Raw genomic sequence first — 16,516 nt, 5'->3', positions numbered from 1 at the left:
GTTAAGATTTGAGAGTAAGGTTCTCTGATAATAGGATTGTAAGCTTTCTCTTTTTGGAGCTGTTAATGTGTGATTGACTCACCAATTGTAAATTACATGTCGGTTCTTTAATAAATCTATATATATTTGGAATTGTCTCACATAAGACTTCTGTATCAAACTCGCAAACTCAATCTCTGTACACTCTTTGGTGAGGAGTTGCAGAATTCTAGGGGAGTTTTCCAGACCCTCATATTATCCGGAACGTTACAGTCTAGCTAAATGTATTAAAAGTGCTATCTAGAGGATGGTAACATTTTCAGTTGTTCCTTTTCTTTAGGGATAGTCTGGACCTTTAGACCCAATTAAGCGTCTTTAGGTTTCGGCTACCTCAAACTTTAGTTGCAAGTGAACATCTGAGGAATACGCCTGATCCGGGGTAACCCTAAAGGGGCTAGGACTAGTAATGATCCCTTCAAGTGGAGGGGCTGAATGGCCTCCTACTGCTCCTATTTTCCAGTTTAATGGCAAGGAAATGATGGAAACTAAAAATCGAGCGCTTTGACCTCTGCGCCCAATTCGCTAATCTTCACCAATCAAGACTCCAGTCAGCCATAGATTCTCCTAAAATGTACTCGCAAATGTTACAAGCCTAATATTCAGTTGATGTTCCACCTCTTTTTTCTGAAGCTTTGGCTCAGCTTTTGCTAGTTTTCTAGACTGGCATATGGGCCCTTCACCTGAGCTGGGATTGAGCCCAGAGGCCAGTGTCTAACACACCACACCACCCAGTGCTGAGGGTTAAGCACAGGCTCCTTGTAGTGGGAAAGTTCTGCTATCGGAGGAGTTGGCGTGTCATTACTGACAATTGTTTCATCTTCTGTGTTTGCATCTAGAGCAGATGCCAGGAAACTTTCATAATGACTCAAGGTTCTGAACTTCATTGATAAATGTTTTGATAATGCAAAATTAGGCTACAAAACACCCACCATGTGTCTGTTTTTAGCCTGTCTGTGCCCACCATCGAGATTTAATCTCACAGGTGCAGAAAATGAAATTACTGATTTCACTTAAATGAGATCAACACGTCTCTGAGTGGCCCCAGATGTTTCAGGACAATAATACGCAGAAACCCTATACAGCAAATTACATTATTTTATTGAGAACGATTTAAAAAAGGAGAACTTTCTGGAACTAATCTAAAATCTATAAAGCTCTTTAATCACAAAGCAGCCCCCAGAACAAACACACGGGGGTTAACAGTTAAAATACCAGAACACTAAGCTCAGCGATCTTGAGCAGCCTTGTCCCCAGACTCGGGCTTGGGCAACTGTGGGGACATCAACAGATACAAAGTGCAAGAGTGAAGCCTCCTCCCCCACCACCCTCCTGTCAAAGCAACAGTCATTCCTCATAAAACAATGGCAGTCACTGTCTGTGCATGGCTGGACCTCCATTGTTTCAGTTTGACATTCTGCTGGAACTGTTTTTCTGCCTCTATACTCTGCTTGGCGGGTTTTGCTCACAAGTCAGCAGTGTCACTTATGAAGACATGGAACATGAGGGGGAGCTACCTCTCGCACTGAGCTACCGGGGGGGGGCAGCTGTTATTATTTTTATTCCCCTTAAATTTGGCCACAATTAATCTGTGAAGGCGTCGAGTCATGGAGAGTATTAAGAGTCAACCACGTAGTGTGGGACTGGAGTCATGTGTAAACCCAGATCAGGTAGGGGTGGCAGTAGTGACACACTATCCGGACTGCAAACTGTGTAGAGGTGGCAGTGAACCAGTTGGGTTCCGTCAGCTTTCATGGTCATTTTGCTGGTACCAACCCATTTGTTGAATTCCATTTCACAACCTTACCAGGGTGTGATTTGAACGTGCAAATTTTGGGTTGCTGGTCCAGTACCAGAAACACAAGGCTACTTTCTCCCTTAAGATAGCTGCCTTGTGGTCAGATCAAGTGAGGTCCAGTAATCCAACCCCAACCCTGGTGTCATAAATTCTCTTCTCTTGTCTTTCCATGGCAGTTTACTTCTAATGCCTCTGGCTTAAACTAGAAAGATGGGTAAGGGATCTACAAGAAATGTAACCAGCCTATTTATAAACAAAACAGGAAAAGTGGGCACAGGAAAGAATAAAGTAAGGTAGGACATTGATGGCAAGGGAATAAATAGAGTTATAGAACAGGAGCCTAAAAAGATGGTTAAACATAAATTGAGAGGAAATCCTATTAAAATGAGTTAAACTGTCTGTACAGCAATGCACACAGTGTCCGTAATAAAACACGGGAGCTGGAGGCAATCATGCGTTATGAGGAACCAGACATAGTAGGGATTACTGAGACATGGCTAAAGAAAAATCAGGACTGGGAATTAAACATTGCAGGGAGTAACATATTTAGAAAAGATAGGGAGGGAAAAAGAGAGGTGGAGTAGCTGTACTTATTAGGGATAACATAATGGCAGTAGAAAAAATGACGCAGATATCAGCAAGACAAAAATAGAATCCATATGGATAGAGATAAAAGATAATAAAGAATCAATCACACTACTAGGCGTAGTCTACAGACCACCTAAAAGCGGAAGGGAGGTGGAGGAAGAAATATGCAGACAAATTAGGGAAATGAGTAAAAAACATAGAATAATAATCATGGGGGATTTCAACTACCCTGATATTAATTGGGCAGGAGAGGTAGGTAAAGGGGATAAGGGAATGGAGTTCCTACAATGTGTACAGGACTCCTTTCTAACCCAATATGTAAAAAGCCCGACAAGGGAGGATTCACTATTGGATCTTGTAATGGGGAATGAACCAGAGCAGATGAGAGAAGTAAAAGTAGGGGAATGTCTAGGCAATAGTGACCATAATATAATATGCTTTAAGATGATAATTGAGAAGGACATAAGTATGATGAAAACCAGGTTAATTGGTTGGAGAAAAGCTGATTTTGTGTGGCTGAGAATAGAACTTGGGAAAAAAAATGGGCAACGATATTGGCAAATAATGATGTAGAACAGCAATGGGAAACATTTAAAATGGTGTTCAACAGAGTGCAGGAAAAATATATTCTGCTAAAAGGAAAGAACAATCTAAACACTAATGAGACTCCATGGATGAATAAAGCCATAAGGGAACAATTGAGGGTAAGGAAAGAGGCATACATTAAGTACATAGACAGCAGGGGAGAGCATGATAAGGGAGAATACAAAAAGATTAGGAGAGAAGTCAAAGAAACAATTAGGGAGGCAAAGAGGAACTATGACATTAAATTATCAAGGAACATAAAACACAATTGTAAAATATTTTATAGGCACATCAATAAAAAAAGGAAGGTTGAGATGGGAATAGGGCCATTAAGGGATGGACAGGACAATACCACAGATAACGATAGAGAGATGACAGAAATATTAAATAATTATTTTGTTTCAGTATTTACCAGGGAGATAGAACAGGTGGACATGGCATTGGATGACGAGATTAGTAATGAGATAAGTGCATTTAAAATAATAAAGGGGACATATTAAATAAACTAATCAAACTCAAAGAGGATAAAACCCCTGGTCCGGATGGATTGCATCCATGCATTTTAAAAGAACCTAGGGAAGAGATAGCAGAGGCATTACTACACATATTTAATAATTCATTAGAAAAATGTGCAGAGCCAGAGGACTGGCAGATAGCTAACGTAATACTGATATTTAAGAAGGGAGATAGAACATGTCCAGGGAATTATAGACCAGTCAGCTTAATATCGGTGGTAGGAAAAATAATGGAATCCCTACTAAAGGAGAAAATAGAAGAACATCTAGAAACCAAAAATAGAATAATGAATAGTCAGCATGGATTTCAAAAGGGAAAGTTTTGCTTGACCAAACTGATTGCATTTTTTGAAGAGGTAACAGAGAGAGTAGACAATGGTAATGCAGTAGATTTATCTAGGTTTTCAAAAGGCCTTCGATAAGGTACCCCATAATAGACTGATGGACAAGGTCAGAGAATGCGCAGTCATGGGACAAGTAGCAGAATGGATTGCTGGCTGGCTTCAGGACAGAAAGCAGAGATTAGGAGTAAAGGGTAGCTATTCACAGTGGCAGAAGGTGGGAGTGGTGTTCCACAAGATTCAGTGCTGGGACCACTGCTGTTCACAATTTACATTAACGATTTAGGCTTTGAAATCAAAAACACAATTTCTAAATTTGCAGATGACACCAAATTGGGGGGATAGTCAATACTGAGGAGGACAGCAACAAATTACAGGAGGACATTAATAAACTCACAGAATGGGCATATAATTGGCAAATGAAGTTCAACGCAGATAAATGTGAGGTATTACATTTTGGTCGGAAGAATAGGGAGGCCACTTATCACTTGGAGGGTGCGAGTCTAGGTGGGGTAGAGGAACAAAGGGATCTCGGAGTACAAATACACAAATCACTAAAAGTTGCGACACAGGTTAACAAGGCCATAAAAAAGCAAACCAAGCACTATGGTTTATTTCGAGAGGTATAGAATTGAAAAGTAGGGAAGTTATGCTAAACCTGTATTGAACCTTGGTTAGACCACACTTGGAGTACTGTGTACAGTTCTGGTTGCCATATTATAAAAAGGATATAGAGGCACTGGAGAGGGTGCAGAGAAGATTTACAAGGATGATACCAGAAATGCGAGGGTATACATATCAGGAAAGGATGAACAGGCTGGGTCTCTTTTCTCTTGAAAAAAGAAGGCTGATGGGGTGACCTAATAGAGGTCTATAAAATTATGAAAGGTTTTGAGAGAGTGGATACAGAGAGAGTGTTTCCACTTGTGGGGAAGAGCAAAACTGGAGGCCATCAATATAAGATAGTCACCAAGAAATCCAATGGGGAATTCAGAAGAAACTTCTTTACCCAGAGAGTGGTGAGAATGTGGAACTCGTTACCACAGGGAGTGGTTGAAGCGAACAGTATAGATGCATTTAAGGGGAGGCTAGACAAGCATATGAGGGAGAAGGGAATAGAGGGTTATGCTGATAGATTTAGATGAGGAAAGACGGGAGGAGGCTCGAGTGGAGCATAAAAGCCGGCATGGACTGGTTGGGCCAAATGGCCTGTTTCTGTGCCGTATATCCTATGTAATCCTATGTGTCACATTGCAGGAAGCCACCACACTGATTCAAAGTTAACTCGGGTGTCAAGACTGGCACATTTGAGAATAAAAATAGTGCAGTTGCAACATATTTACATTTTATTGCAGCACTTCTTCCGGAGATCTGTTTAGACTGTGAAGAATGGACTAGTGCCAGCACTCTACCACATTAACTCTGTCTTGGCAGAGTGCAGAAGGCATTAAGCCATTGCAATGAGTCTTCCGTGCTTGTTCAGTTTAGCAAACATTTTTTTCAGCATTTGTGTGAAAGAGTGGCAGCCGGCTCAGTGTTCCCCCTGTTCTGCTCTCTGCCTGCGCTGGGAGCCATCCGCTCATAGACAGCGTTCTCTTCTTCTTTCTGTCTCGGCTTCTGCAAAAAAAAAATATCTACATGGTCATTTCAAGCCATAACTTCCAGTGCACACAGCAGCTAATTCAGAGATACCACTAGGTATAACAACAACTGTCTACATTTATATAGTGCCTTTAATCTTGGAAAACTTCGCAAGGTGCTTCACAGGACCCCAGCTATTCACAATATATATTAATGATCTAGACGAGGGAACTAGATGTAATATCTCCAAGTTTGCAGACGACACAAAGCTGGGTGGGTGTGTGTGCTGTGAGGAGGATGCAGAGAAACTCCAGTATGATTTGGACAGGTTGGGTGATTGGGCAGATGCATGGCAGATGCAGTATAATGTGGATAAATGCGAGGTTATCCACTTGGATGGCAAAAACAGGAAGACAGGTTATTATCTGAATGGCAATAGATTGGGAAAAGGGGAAGTGCAACGAGACCTGGGTGTCCTTGTGCACCAGTCACTGAAGGTAAGCATGCAGGTGCAGCAGGCGGTTAAGAAGGCAAATGGTATGTTGGCCTTCATAGCGAGAGGATTCGAGTACAGGAACAAGGATGTCTTGCTGCAGTTGTACAGGGCCTTGGTGAGGCCACACCTTGAGTATTGTGTGCAGTTTTGGTCGCCTTATCTGAGGAAGGATGTTCTTGCCATGGAGGGAGTGCAGCGAAGATTCACCAGGCTGATACCTGGGATGGCAGGAATGACGTATGAAGAGAGATTGGGTCGATTAGGCTTATATTCGCTAGAGTTTAGAAGAAACTTATAAAATTCTAACAGGACTAGACAGACTAGATGCAGGAAGGATGTTCCTGACGGCGGGGTAGTCCAGAACCAGGGGTCACAGTGTAAGGATAAGGGGTAAGCCATTTAGGACTGAGATGAGGAGGAATTTCTTCACCCAGAGAGTGGTGAACCTGTGGAATTCTCTACCACAGAAGGCAGTTGAGGCCAACTTATTAAATATATTCAAGAAGGAGTTAGATATATTTCTTAAGGCTAAAGGGATCAAGGGATATGGGGAGAAAGCATGGACAGGGTACTGAATTTGGATGATCAGTCATAATCTCATTAAATCTCGAGGGGCCGAATGGCCTACTCCTGCTCCTATCTTCTATGTTAGCAAACAGAAATTGACACTCAGCGAAAGAAAGACATATTAGGAGGGGTGACTAAGAGTTTGGTCAAAGAGGAAGGTTTTAAGAGGGAGGGAGAGGTCGTGAGGCAGAGAGGTTTAGGGAGGGAATTCCAGAGCTTGGGGTCCAAACAGCTGAAGACACTGCCGCCAATGGTGGGGCAAAGGAAATCGGGGATGCGCAAAAGGCCAGAATTGGAGGAGCGCAGAGATCGCAAAGGGTTGTAGGGCTGGAGGGGCGAGGCTATGGAGGGATTTGAACATGAGGTTAAGAATTTGTAAATCGAGGCATTAGTTCGGGGGCCAACGTAGGTCAGAGAGCACAGGGGTGATGGGTGAACATGACTTGGTGCGAGATAGGTACGGCCAGCAGAGTTTTGGATGAGCTCAAATTTATGGAGGATGAAAGATGGGAGGCTGAACAGAGAGCATCGGAATGGTAGTCTGGAGGTAACCAAAGCATGGATGAAGTTCTCAGGAGCAGATGGGCTGAGGCAGGGGCGGTGACCGGCAATATTATGGAGGTCGAAGAAGGGGGTCTCTTGGGAATGGAGCGGATATGGGGGCCGGAAGCCCAGCTGAAAGTCAAATAGGACGGCGAGGTTGCGAACAGTCTGATGCAACCTCAGAGAGTGGGCAGGGAGAGGGATGGAATTGTAATGAGGGAACGGAGTTTGTGGCAGGGACCAAAAACAATGGCTTCGGTCTTCCCAATGGTGAATTGGTATAAAGGGTTGGGGACAGGCATGGCTGTTGGAACAAATCTAACATTGTACAGGTCTCTTGCAAAATGGTGGCCTCCCACATGGTCACTGATGCACACATTTCTAGTAGGGTCGGTGTGGGGCGGGGGGGGGTGGAATCCTCCCCGCTAGTTCAAGTTAACCTTTCACCCACCTCCTGAGAAATACCATGGGGCAGAAAACGTTAGTGGGAGTGGTATACAGACCTCCAAACGGTAATGCGGAGGTTGGGGATGGCATTCAAAGGGAAATTAGAGAAGCGTGCAATAAGGGCACAGCAGTCATCATGGGTGACTTTAATCTACATATAGATTGGGCTAACCAAATTAGTAACAATACTGTGGAGGAGGAATTCCTGGAGTGTTTACACGATGGTTTCCTGGACCAATATGTCGAGGAACCAACCAGAGATCAGGCCATCTTAGACTGGGTATTATGTAACGAGAAAGGATTAATTAGCAATCTTGTTGTACGAGGCCCCTTGGGTCGGAGCGATCATAATATGATCGAATTCTTCATTAAGATGGAGAATGAAATAGTTGACTCAGAGACTAGGGTCCTGAATTTAAATAAAGGAAACTACGATGGTCTGAAGTGTGAGTTGGGTAGGATTGATTGGGGAATGTCACTCAAAGGGTTGACGGTGGATAGGCAATGGCAAACATTCAAAGACCGCATGGATGAACTACAGAATTTGTTCATCCCAGTTTGGCATAAAAATAAAACAAAAAAGGTGACTCAACCGTGGCTAACAAGGGAAATTAGGGATAGCATAAGATCCAAGGAGAGGACATATAAATTGGCCAGAAAAAGCAGTAAACCTGAGGATTGGGAGCAGTTTAGGATTCAACAAAGGAGGACAAAGAGATTAATTAAGAAGGGGAAAATTGAATATGGGAGTAAGCTTGCAGGGAACATAAAAACTGACTGTAAAAGCTTTTATAGGTATGTGAAGAGAAAAAGATTGGTGAAGTCAAGCGTGCGTCCCTTGCAGTCAGAATCAGGGGAATTTATAATGGGGAACAAAGAAATGGCAGACCAATTAAATACATATTTTGGTTCTGTCTTCACAAAGGAGGACACAAATAACCTCCCAGAGATGTCGGGGAACATAGGGTCTGATGAAAGGGAGGAACTGAAAGAAATCAGTATTTGTAGGGAAATGGTGTTAGGGAAATTGATGGGATTGAAGGCCGATAAATCCCCATGGCCTGATAATCTACATCCTAGGGCACTTGAGGAAGTGGCCCTAGAAATAGTAATTGCATTGCTGATCATCTTCCAACATTCGGTGGAATCTGGAACAGTACCCATGGATTGGAGGGTAGCTAATGTTACCCCACTATTCAAAAAAGGTGGTAGAGAGAAAATGGGGAATTACAGACCGGTAAGCCTGACATTGGTAGTGGGAAAAATGCTAGAGTCCATTATAAAAGATGTAATAGCAGAGCACTTGGAAAACAGTGACAGGATCGGACAAAGTCAACATGGATTTACAAAAGGTAAATCGTGCTTGGCTAATCTACTGGAATTTTTTGAGGATGTAACTGGTAAAATAGATAAGGGAGAACCAGTGGATGTGGTGTATTTGGACTTTCAGAAGGCTTTTGATAAGGTCCCGCATAAGAGATTAGCGTGTAAAGTTAAGGCACATGGGCTTGGGGGCAAGGTATTGACTTGGATAGAGAACTGGTTGGCAGACAAAAAGCAAAGAGTTGGAATAAACGGGTCGTTTTCCGAGTGGCAGGCAGTGACTAGTGGGGTACCGCAGGGATCGGTCCTTGGACCCCAGCTATTCACAATATATATTAATGATCTAGACAAGGGAACTAGATGTAATATCTCCAAATTTGCAGATGACACAAAGCTGGGTGGGCGTGTGTGCTGTGAGGAGGATGTCGTGAAACTCCAGGATGATTTGGACAGGTTGGGTGATTAGGCAAAAGCATGGCAGATGCAATATAACGTGGATAAATGTGAGGTTATCCACTTTGGTGGCAAAAACAGGAAGGCAGATTATTATCTGAATGGCAAAAGATTGGGAGAAGGAGAAGTGCAACGAGACCTGGGTGTCCTTGTGCACCAGTCGCTGAAGGTAAGCATGCAGGTGCAGCAGGCGGTTAAGAAGGCAAATGGTATGTTGGCCTTCGTAGCGAGAGGGTTTGAGTACAGGAACAAGGCTGTCTTGCTGCAGTTGTACAGGGCCTTGGTGAGACCACATCTTGAGTATTGTGAGCAGTTTTGGTCGCCTTATCTGAGGAAGGATGTTCTTGCCATGGAAGGAGTTCAGCGAAGATTCACCAGACTGATATATGGGATGGCAGGAATGACGTTTGAGGAGAGATTGGGACGATTGGGCTTGTACTCGCTGGAGTTTAGAAGAATGAGAGGGGATCTCATTAAAACTTATAAAATTCTGACAGGATTGGACAGACTAGATGCAGGAAGGATGTTCCCGATGGTCGGGGAGTCCAGAACCAGGGGTCACAGTCTAAGGATAAGGGGTAGGCCATTTAGGACTGAAATGGGGAGGAATTTCTTCACCCAGAGAGTGCTGAACCTGTGGAATTCTCTACTACAGAAGGCAGTAGAAGCCAATTCATTAAATATATTCAAGAAGGAGTTGGATATATTTCTTAAGGCTAAAGGGATCCAGGGGTATGGGGAGAAAGCAGGGACCGGGTACTGAAATTGGATGATCAGCCATGATTGCATTGAATGGCGGAGCAGGCTCGAAGGGCCGAATGGCCTACTCCTGCTCCTATCGACTATGTTTCCTTCAGCTCCTGCTGTCACTCTTTTTGCCCTCCTTTTCTTACTCCATTGTCACCACTGCTGCCCTGTGCGCGGGAGGGTGGGGGGGAGTGGGGGTGCGGGGATGGGAATATGCCCCTGTGGGTGGGGTTCCTGATCTTGTGCCAGTGGAGAAGCAAGTGGTAGGAGTGGGAGTGGCATGAGGGGCCAATACTCCCCTTTATCCTCCCATCGGCCCCTCTCCCCACAACGTTTGTGCCTATACCACCAAATAACTTACAGGATGGAGCCATTGTGTGCATAAATAGCAGCTAAAATCAACTGGAGGTTGGTTTCTAAATCACTGCATCATACGGCACAGAAGGAGGGGGTGGGCAAGCGGCGAAAGGCAGCCGCCACCCAATCAAATTTCTAGGCCCATGATTTTGAGATCGCTTGCATGTACATCCTAGACACGCTCTAGTCCAAATCAATGACTCCCCAGGGGACGGACAGTGGGGCCGAGGAAGATTGGGCTGAGAATTACAAAGTGTTGATCACTGTGAGGGAGGCAGTGAATCCAGCGGAAGTCCCACTGGACTGGAAATAAGACAGCCACAGGTGCCTATTTTCACAAAAAAAAGCCAATGAAACAACCCCATGTAACTACAACCCCTGGTACTGGGAAAATAACATAATCCTTCATGAGGAACACATTCATGGATTAACCAAATGAAAACGACCTGGGAAGTGTCGACCCAAATGGATTCAGAAGGGGCTGCAAAGTGTGGGGTGTCCCAGGGATCGGTGCTGGGAGATGTACTGAGTGGAGTGTCCCAGGGATCGGTGCTGGGAGATGTACTGAGTGGAGTGTCCCAGGGATCGGTGCTGGGAGGTGTACTGAGTGGAGTGTCCCAGGGATCGGTGCTGGGAGGTGTACTGAGTGGAGTGTCCCAGGGATCGGTGCTGGGAGATGTACTGAATGGGATGTCCCAGGGATCGGTGCTGGGAGATGTACTGAGTGGAGTGTCCCAGGGATCGGTGCTGGGAGATGTACTGAGTGGGATGTCCCAGGGATCGGTGCTGGGAGGTGTACTGAGTGGAGTGTCCCAGGGATCGGTGCTGGGAGATGTACTGAGTGGAGTGTCCCAGGGATCGGTGCTGGGAGATGTACTGAGTGGAGTGTCCCAGGGATCGGTGCTGGGAGATGTACTGAGTGGGATGTCCCAGGGATCGGTGCTGGGAGATGTACTGAGTGGAGTGTCCCAGGGATCGGTGCTGGGAGATGTACTGAGTGGAGTGTCCCAGGGATCGGTGCTGGGAGGTGCACTGAGTGGGATGTCCCAGGGATCAGTGCTGGGAGATGTACTGAGTGGAGTGTCCCAGGGATCGGTGCTCGGAGATGTACTGAGTGGAGTGTCCCAGGGATCGGTGCTGGGAGATGTACTGAGTGGAGTGTCCCAGGGATCGGTGCTGGGAGATGTACTGAGTGGAGTGTCCCAGGGATCGGTGCTGGGAGATGTACTGAGTGGAGTGTCCCAGGGATCAGTGCTGGGGAGATGTACTGAGTGGAGTGTCCCAGGGATCGGTGCTGGGAGATGTACTGAGTGGAGTGTCCCAGGGATCAGTGCTGGGAGATGTACTGAGTGGAGTGTCCCAGGGATCGGTGCTCGGAGATGTACTGAGTGGAGTGTCCCAGGGATCGGTGCTGGGAGATGTACTGAGTGGAGTGTCCCAGGGATCGGTGCTGGGAGATGTACTGAGTGGAGTGTCCCAGGGATCGGTGCTGGGAGATGTACTGAGTGGAGTGTCCCAGGGATCAGTGCTGGGGAGATGTACTGAGTGGAGTGTCCCAGGGATCGGTGCTGGGAGATGTACTGAGTGGAGTGTCCCAGGGATCGGTGCTGGGAGATGTACTGAGTGGAGTGTCCCAGGGATCAGTGCTGGGGAGATGTACTGAGTGGAGTGTCCCAGGGATCGGTGCTGGGAGATGTACTGAGTGGAGTGTCCCAGGGATCAGTGCTGGGGAGATGTACTGAGTGGAGTGTCCCAGGGATCGGTGCTGGGAGGTGCACTGAGTGGAGTGTCCCAGGGATCGGTGCTGGGAGATGTACTGAGTGGAGTGTCCCAGGGATCAGTGCTGGGAGATGTACTGAGTGGAGTGTCCCAGGGATCGGTGCTGGGAGATGTACTGAGTGGAGTGTCCCAGGGATCAGTGCTGGGAGATGTACTGAGTGGAGTGTCCCAGGGATCAGTGCTGGGGAGATGTACTGAGTGGAGTGTCCCAGGGATCGGTGCTGGGAGATGTACTGAGTGGAGTGTCCCAGGGATCAGTGCTGGGGAGATGTACTGAGTGGAGTGTCCCAGGGATCGGTGCTGGGAGATGTACTGAGTGGAGTGTCCCAGGGATCGGTGCTCGGAGATGTCCTGAGTGGGATGTCCCAGGGATCGGTGCTGGGAGATGTACTGAATGGGATGTCCCAGGGATCGGTGCTGGGAGATGTACTGAGTGGGATGTCCCAGGGACCGATGCTGGGAGATGTACTGAGTAGAGTGTCCCAGGGATCGATGCTGGGAGATGTACTGAGTGGAGTGTCCCAGGGATCGGTGCTCGGAGATGTCCTGAGTGGGATGTCCCAGGGATCGGTGCTGGGAGATGTACTGAGTGGAGTGTCCCAGGGATCGGTGCTCGGAGATGTACTGAGTGGAGTGTCCCAGGGATCGGTGCTGGGAGATGTACTGAGTGGGATCTCCCAGGGATCGGTGCTGGGAGGTGTACTGAGTGGAGTGTCCCAGGGATCGTGCTGGGAGATGTACTGAGTGGGATGTCCAAGGGATCAGTGCTGGGAGATGTACTGAGTGGAGGGTCCCAGGGATCAGTGCTGGGACATGTACTGAGTGAGATGTCCCAGGGATCAGTGCTGGGAGATGTACTGTGTGGAGTGTTCCAGGAATCGGTGCTGGGAGATGTACTGAGTGGAGTGTCCCAGGGATCGGTGCTGGGAGATGGACTGAGTGGAGTGTCCCAGGGATCGGTGCTGGGAGATGTACTGAGTGGAGTGTCCCAGGGATCGGTGCTCGGAGATGTCCTGAGTGGGATGTCCCAGGGATCGGTGCTGGGAGATGTACTGAGTGGGATGTCCCAGGGATCGGTGCTGGGAGATGTACTGAGTGGGATGTCCCAGGGATCGATGCTGGGAGATGTACTGAGTAGAGTGTCCCAGGGATCGATGCTGGGAGATGTACTGAGTGGAGTGTCCCAGGGATCGGTGCTCGGAGATGTCCTGAGTGGGATGTCCCAGGGATCGGTGCTGGGAGATGTACTGAGTGGAGTGTCCCAGGGATCGGTGCTCGGAGATGTACTGAGTGGAGTGTCCCAGGGATCGGTGCTGGGAGATGTACTGAGTGGGATCTCCCAGGGATCGGTGCTGGGAGGTGTACTGAGTGGAGTGTCCCAGGGATCGTGCTGGGAGATGTACTGAGTGGGATGTCCCAGGGATCAGTGCTGGGAGATGTACTGAGTGGAGGGTGCCAGGGATCAGTGCTGGGACATGTACTGAGTGAGATGTCCCAGGGATCAGTGCTGGGAGATGTACTGTGTGGAGTGTCCCAGGAATCGGTGCTGGGAGATGTACTGAGTGGAGTCGCCCAGGGATCAGTGCTGGGAGATGTAGTGAGTGGAGTGTCCCAGGGATCGATGCTGGGAGATGTACTGAGTGCAGTGTCCCAGGGATCGGTGCTGGGAGATGTACTGAGTGGAGTGTCCCAGGGATCGGTGCTGGGAGATGTACTGAGTGGAGTGTCCCAGGGATCGGTGCTGGGAGATGTACTGAGTGGAGTGTCCCAGGGATCAGTGCTGGGAGATGTACTGAATGGGATGTCCCAGGGATCAGTGCTGGGATATGTACTGAGTGGGATGTCCCAGGGATCGGTGCTGGGAGATGTACTGAGTGGAGTCGCCCAGGGATCAGTGCTGGGAGATGTACTGAGTGGGATATCCCAGGGATCGGTGCTGGGAGATATACTGAGTGGGATGTCCCAGGGATCGGTGCTGGGAGATGTACTGAGTGGGATGTCCCAGGGATCGATGCTGGGAGATGTACTGAGTAGAGTGTCCCAGGGATCGATGCTGGGAGATGTACTGAGTGGAGTGTCCCAGGGATCGGTGCTCGGAGATGTCCTGAGTGGGATGTCCCAGGGATCGGTGCTGGGAGATGTACTGAGTGGAGTGTCCCAGGGATCGGTGCTCGGAGATGTACTGAGTGGAGTGTCCCAGGGATCGGTGCTGGGAGGTGCACTGAGTGGAGTGTCCCAGGGATCGGTGCTGGGAGATGTACTGAGTGGAGTGTCCCAGGGATCGGTGCTGGGAGGTGTACTGAGTGGGATGTCCCAGGGATCGATGCTGGGAGATGTACTGAGTGGAGTGTCCCAGGGATCGGTGCTGGGAGATGTACTGAGTGGGATGTCCCAGGGATCGGTGCTGGGAGATGTACTGAGTGGGATGTCCCAGGGATCGGTGCTGGGAGATGTACTGAGTGGAGTGTCCCAGGGATCGGTGCTGGGAGATGTACTGAGTGGGATGTCCCAGGGATCGGTGCTGGGAGATGTACTGAGTGGAGTGTCCCAGGGATCGGTGCTGGGAGATGTACTGAGTGGGATGTCCCAGGGATCGGTGCTGGGAGATGTACTGAGTGGAGTGTCCCAGGGATCAGTGCTGGGGAGATGTACTGAGTGGAGTGTCCCAGGGATCGGTGCTGGGAGATGTACTGAGTGGAGTGTCCCAGGGATCAGTGCTGGGGAGATGTACTGAGTGGAGTGTCCCAGGGATCAGTGCTGGGGAGATGTACTGAGTGGAGTGTCCCAGGGATCGGTGCTGGGAGATGTACTGAGTGGAGTGTCCCAGGGATCAGTGCTGGGGAGATGTACTGAGTGGAGTGTCCCAGGGATCGGTGCTGGGAGATGTACTGAGTGGAGTGTCCCAGGGATCGGTGCTCGGAGATGTCCTGAGTGGGATGTCCCAGGGATCGGTGCTGGGAGATGTACTGAATGGGATGTCCCAGGGATCGGTGCTGGGAGATGTACTGAGTGGGATGTCCCAGGGACCGATGCTGGGAGATGTACTGAGTAGAGTGTCCCAGGGATCGATGCTGGGAGATGTACTGAGTGGAGTGTCCCAGGGATCGGTGCTCGGAGATGTCCTGAGTGGGATGTCCCAGGGATCGGTGCTGGGAGATGTACTGAGTGGAGTGTCCCAGGGATCGGTGCTCGGAGATGTACTGAGTGGAGTGTCCCAGGGATCGGTGCTGGGAGATGTACTGAGTGGGATCTCCCAGGGATCGGTGCTGGGAGGTGTACTGAGTGGAGTGTCCCAGGGATCGTGCTGGGAGATGTACTGAGTGGGATGTCCCAGGGATCAGTGCTGGGAGATGTACTGAGTGGAGGGTCCCAGGGATCAGTGCTGGGACATGTACTGAGTGAGATGTCCCAGGGATCAGTGCTGGGAGATGTACTGTGTGGAGTGTCCCAGGAATCGGTGCTGGGAGATGTACTGAGTGGAGTCGCCCAGGGATCAGTGCTGGGAGATGTAGTGAGTGGAGTGTCCCGGGGATCGATGCTGGGAGATGTACTGAGTGCAGTGTCCCAGGGATCGGTGCTGGGAGATGTACTGAGTGGAGTGTCCCAGGGATCGGTGCTGGGAGATGTACTGAGTGGAGTGTCCCAGGGATCGGTGCTGGGAGATGTACTGAGTGGAGTGTCCCAGGGATCAGTGCTGGGAGATGTACTGAATGGGATGTCCCAGGGATCAGTGCTGGGATATGTACTGAGTGGGATGTCCCAGGGATCGGTGCTGGGAGATGTACTGAGTGGAGTCGCCCAGGGATCAGTGCTGGGAGATGTACTGAGTGGGATATCCCAGGGATCGGTGCTGGGAGATATACTGAGTGGGATGTCCCAGGGATCGGTGCTGGGAGATGTACTGAGTGGGATGTCCCAGGGATCGATGCTGGGAGATGTACTGAGTAGAGTGTCCCAGGGATCGATGCTGGGAGATGTACTGAGTGGAGTGTCCCAGGGATCGGTGCTCGGAGATGTCCTGAGTGGGATGTCCCAGGGATCGCTGCTGGGAGATGTACTGAGTGGAGTCGCCCAGGGATCAGTGCTGGGAGATGTACTGAGTGGAGTGTCCCAGGGATCGGTGCTCGGAGATGTACTGAGTGGAGTGTCCCAGGGATCGGTGCTCGGAGATGTACTGAGTGGAGTGTCCCAGGGATCGGTGCTGGGAGGTGCACTGAGTGGAGTGTCCCAGGGATCGGTGCTGGGAGATGTACTGAGTGGAGTGTCCCAGGGATCGGTGCTGGGAGGTGTACTGAGTGGGATGTCCCAGGGATCGATGCTGGGAGATGTACTGAGTGGAGTGTCCCAGGGATCGGTGCTG

The 16,516-nt window shown here is 48.9% G+C and overlaps 1 protein-coding gene across 1 annotated transcript in view; it reads right to left on the bottom strand.

Annotated features, from left to right (window-relative positions):
- Window positions 1-1,116: 1,116 nt before the first annotated feature.
- LOC147119961 (T-cell-specific surface glycoprotein CD28 homolog) overlaps window positions 1,117-16,516 on the bottom strand; it is a 34,930-nt gene continuing 19,530 nt past the window's right edge. The window contains exon 4 of the mRNA XM_085984186.1: window positions 1,117-5,480. Coding sequence (XP_085840312.1) covers window positions 5,364-5,480 — 117 coding nt within the window. The 3' untranslated portion in view covers window positions 1,117-5,363. The remainder of the gene's footprint in view (window positions 5,481-16,516) is intronic.

Source organism: Somniosus microcephalus, chromosome 4 (assembly GCF_052327205.1).
Source record: "Somniosus microcephalus isolate GS21.2 chromosome 4, FLI_Smic_1.0, whole genome shotgun sequence".
Classification (NCBI taxonomy): Eukaryota; Metazoa; Chordata; class Chondrichthyes; order Squaliformes; family Somniosidae; genus Somniosus; species Somniosus microcephalus.
The sequence above is the reverse complement of the archived record's forward strand: the minus strand, read 5'-3'. Positions and strand labels throughout refer to the sequence as shown.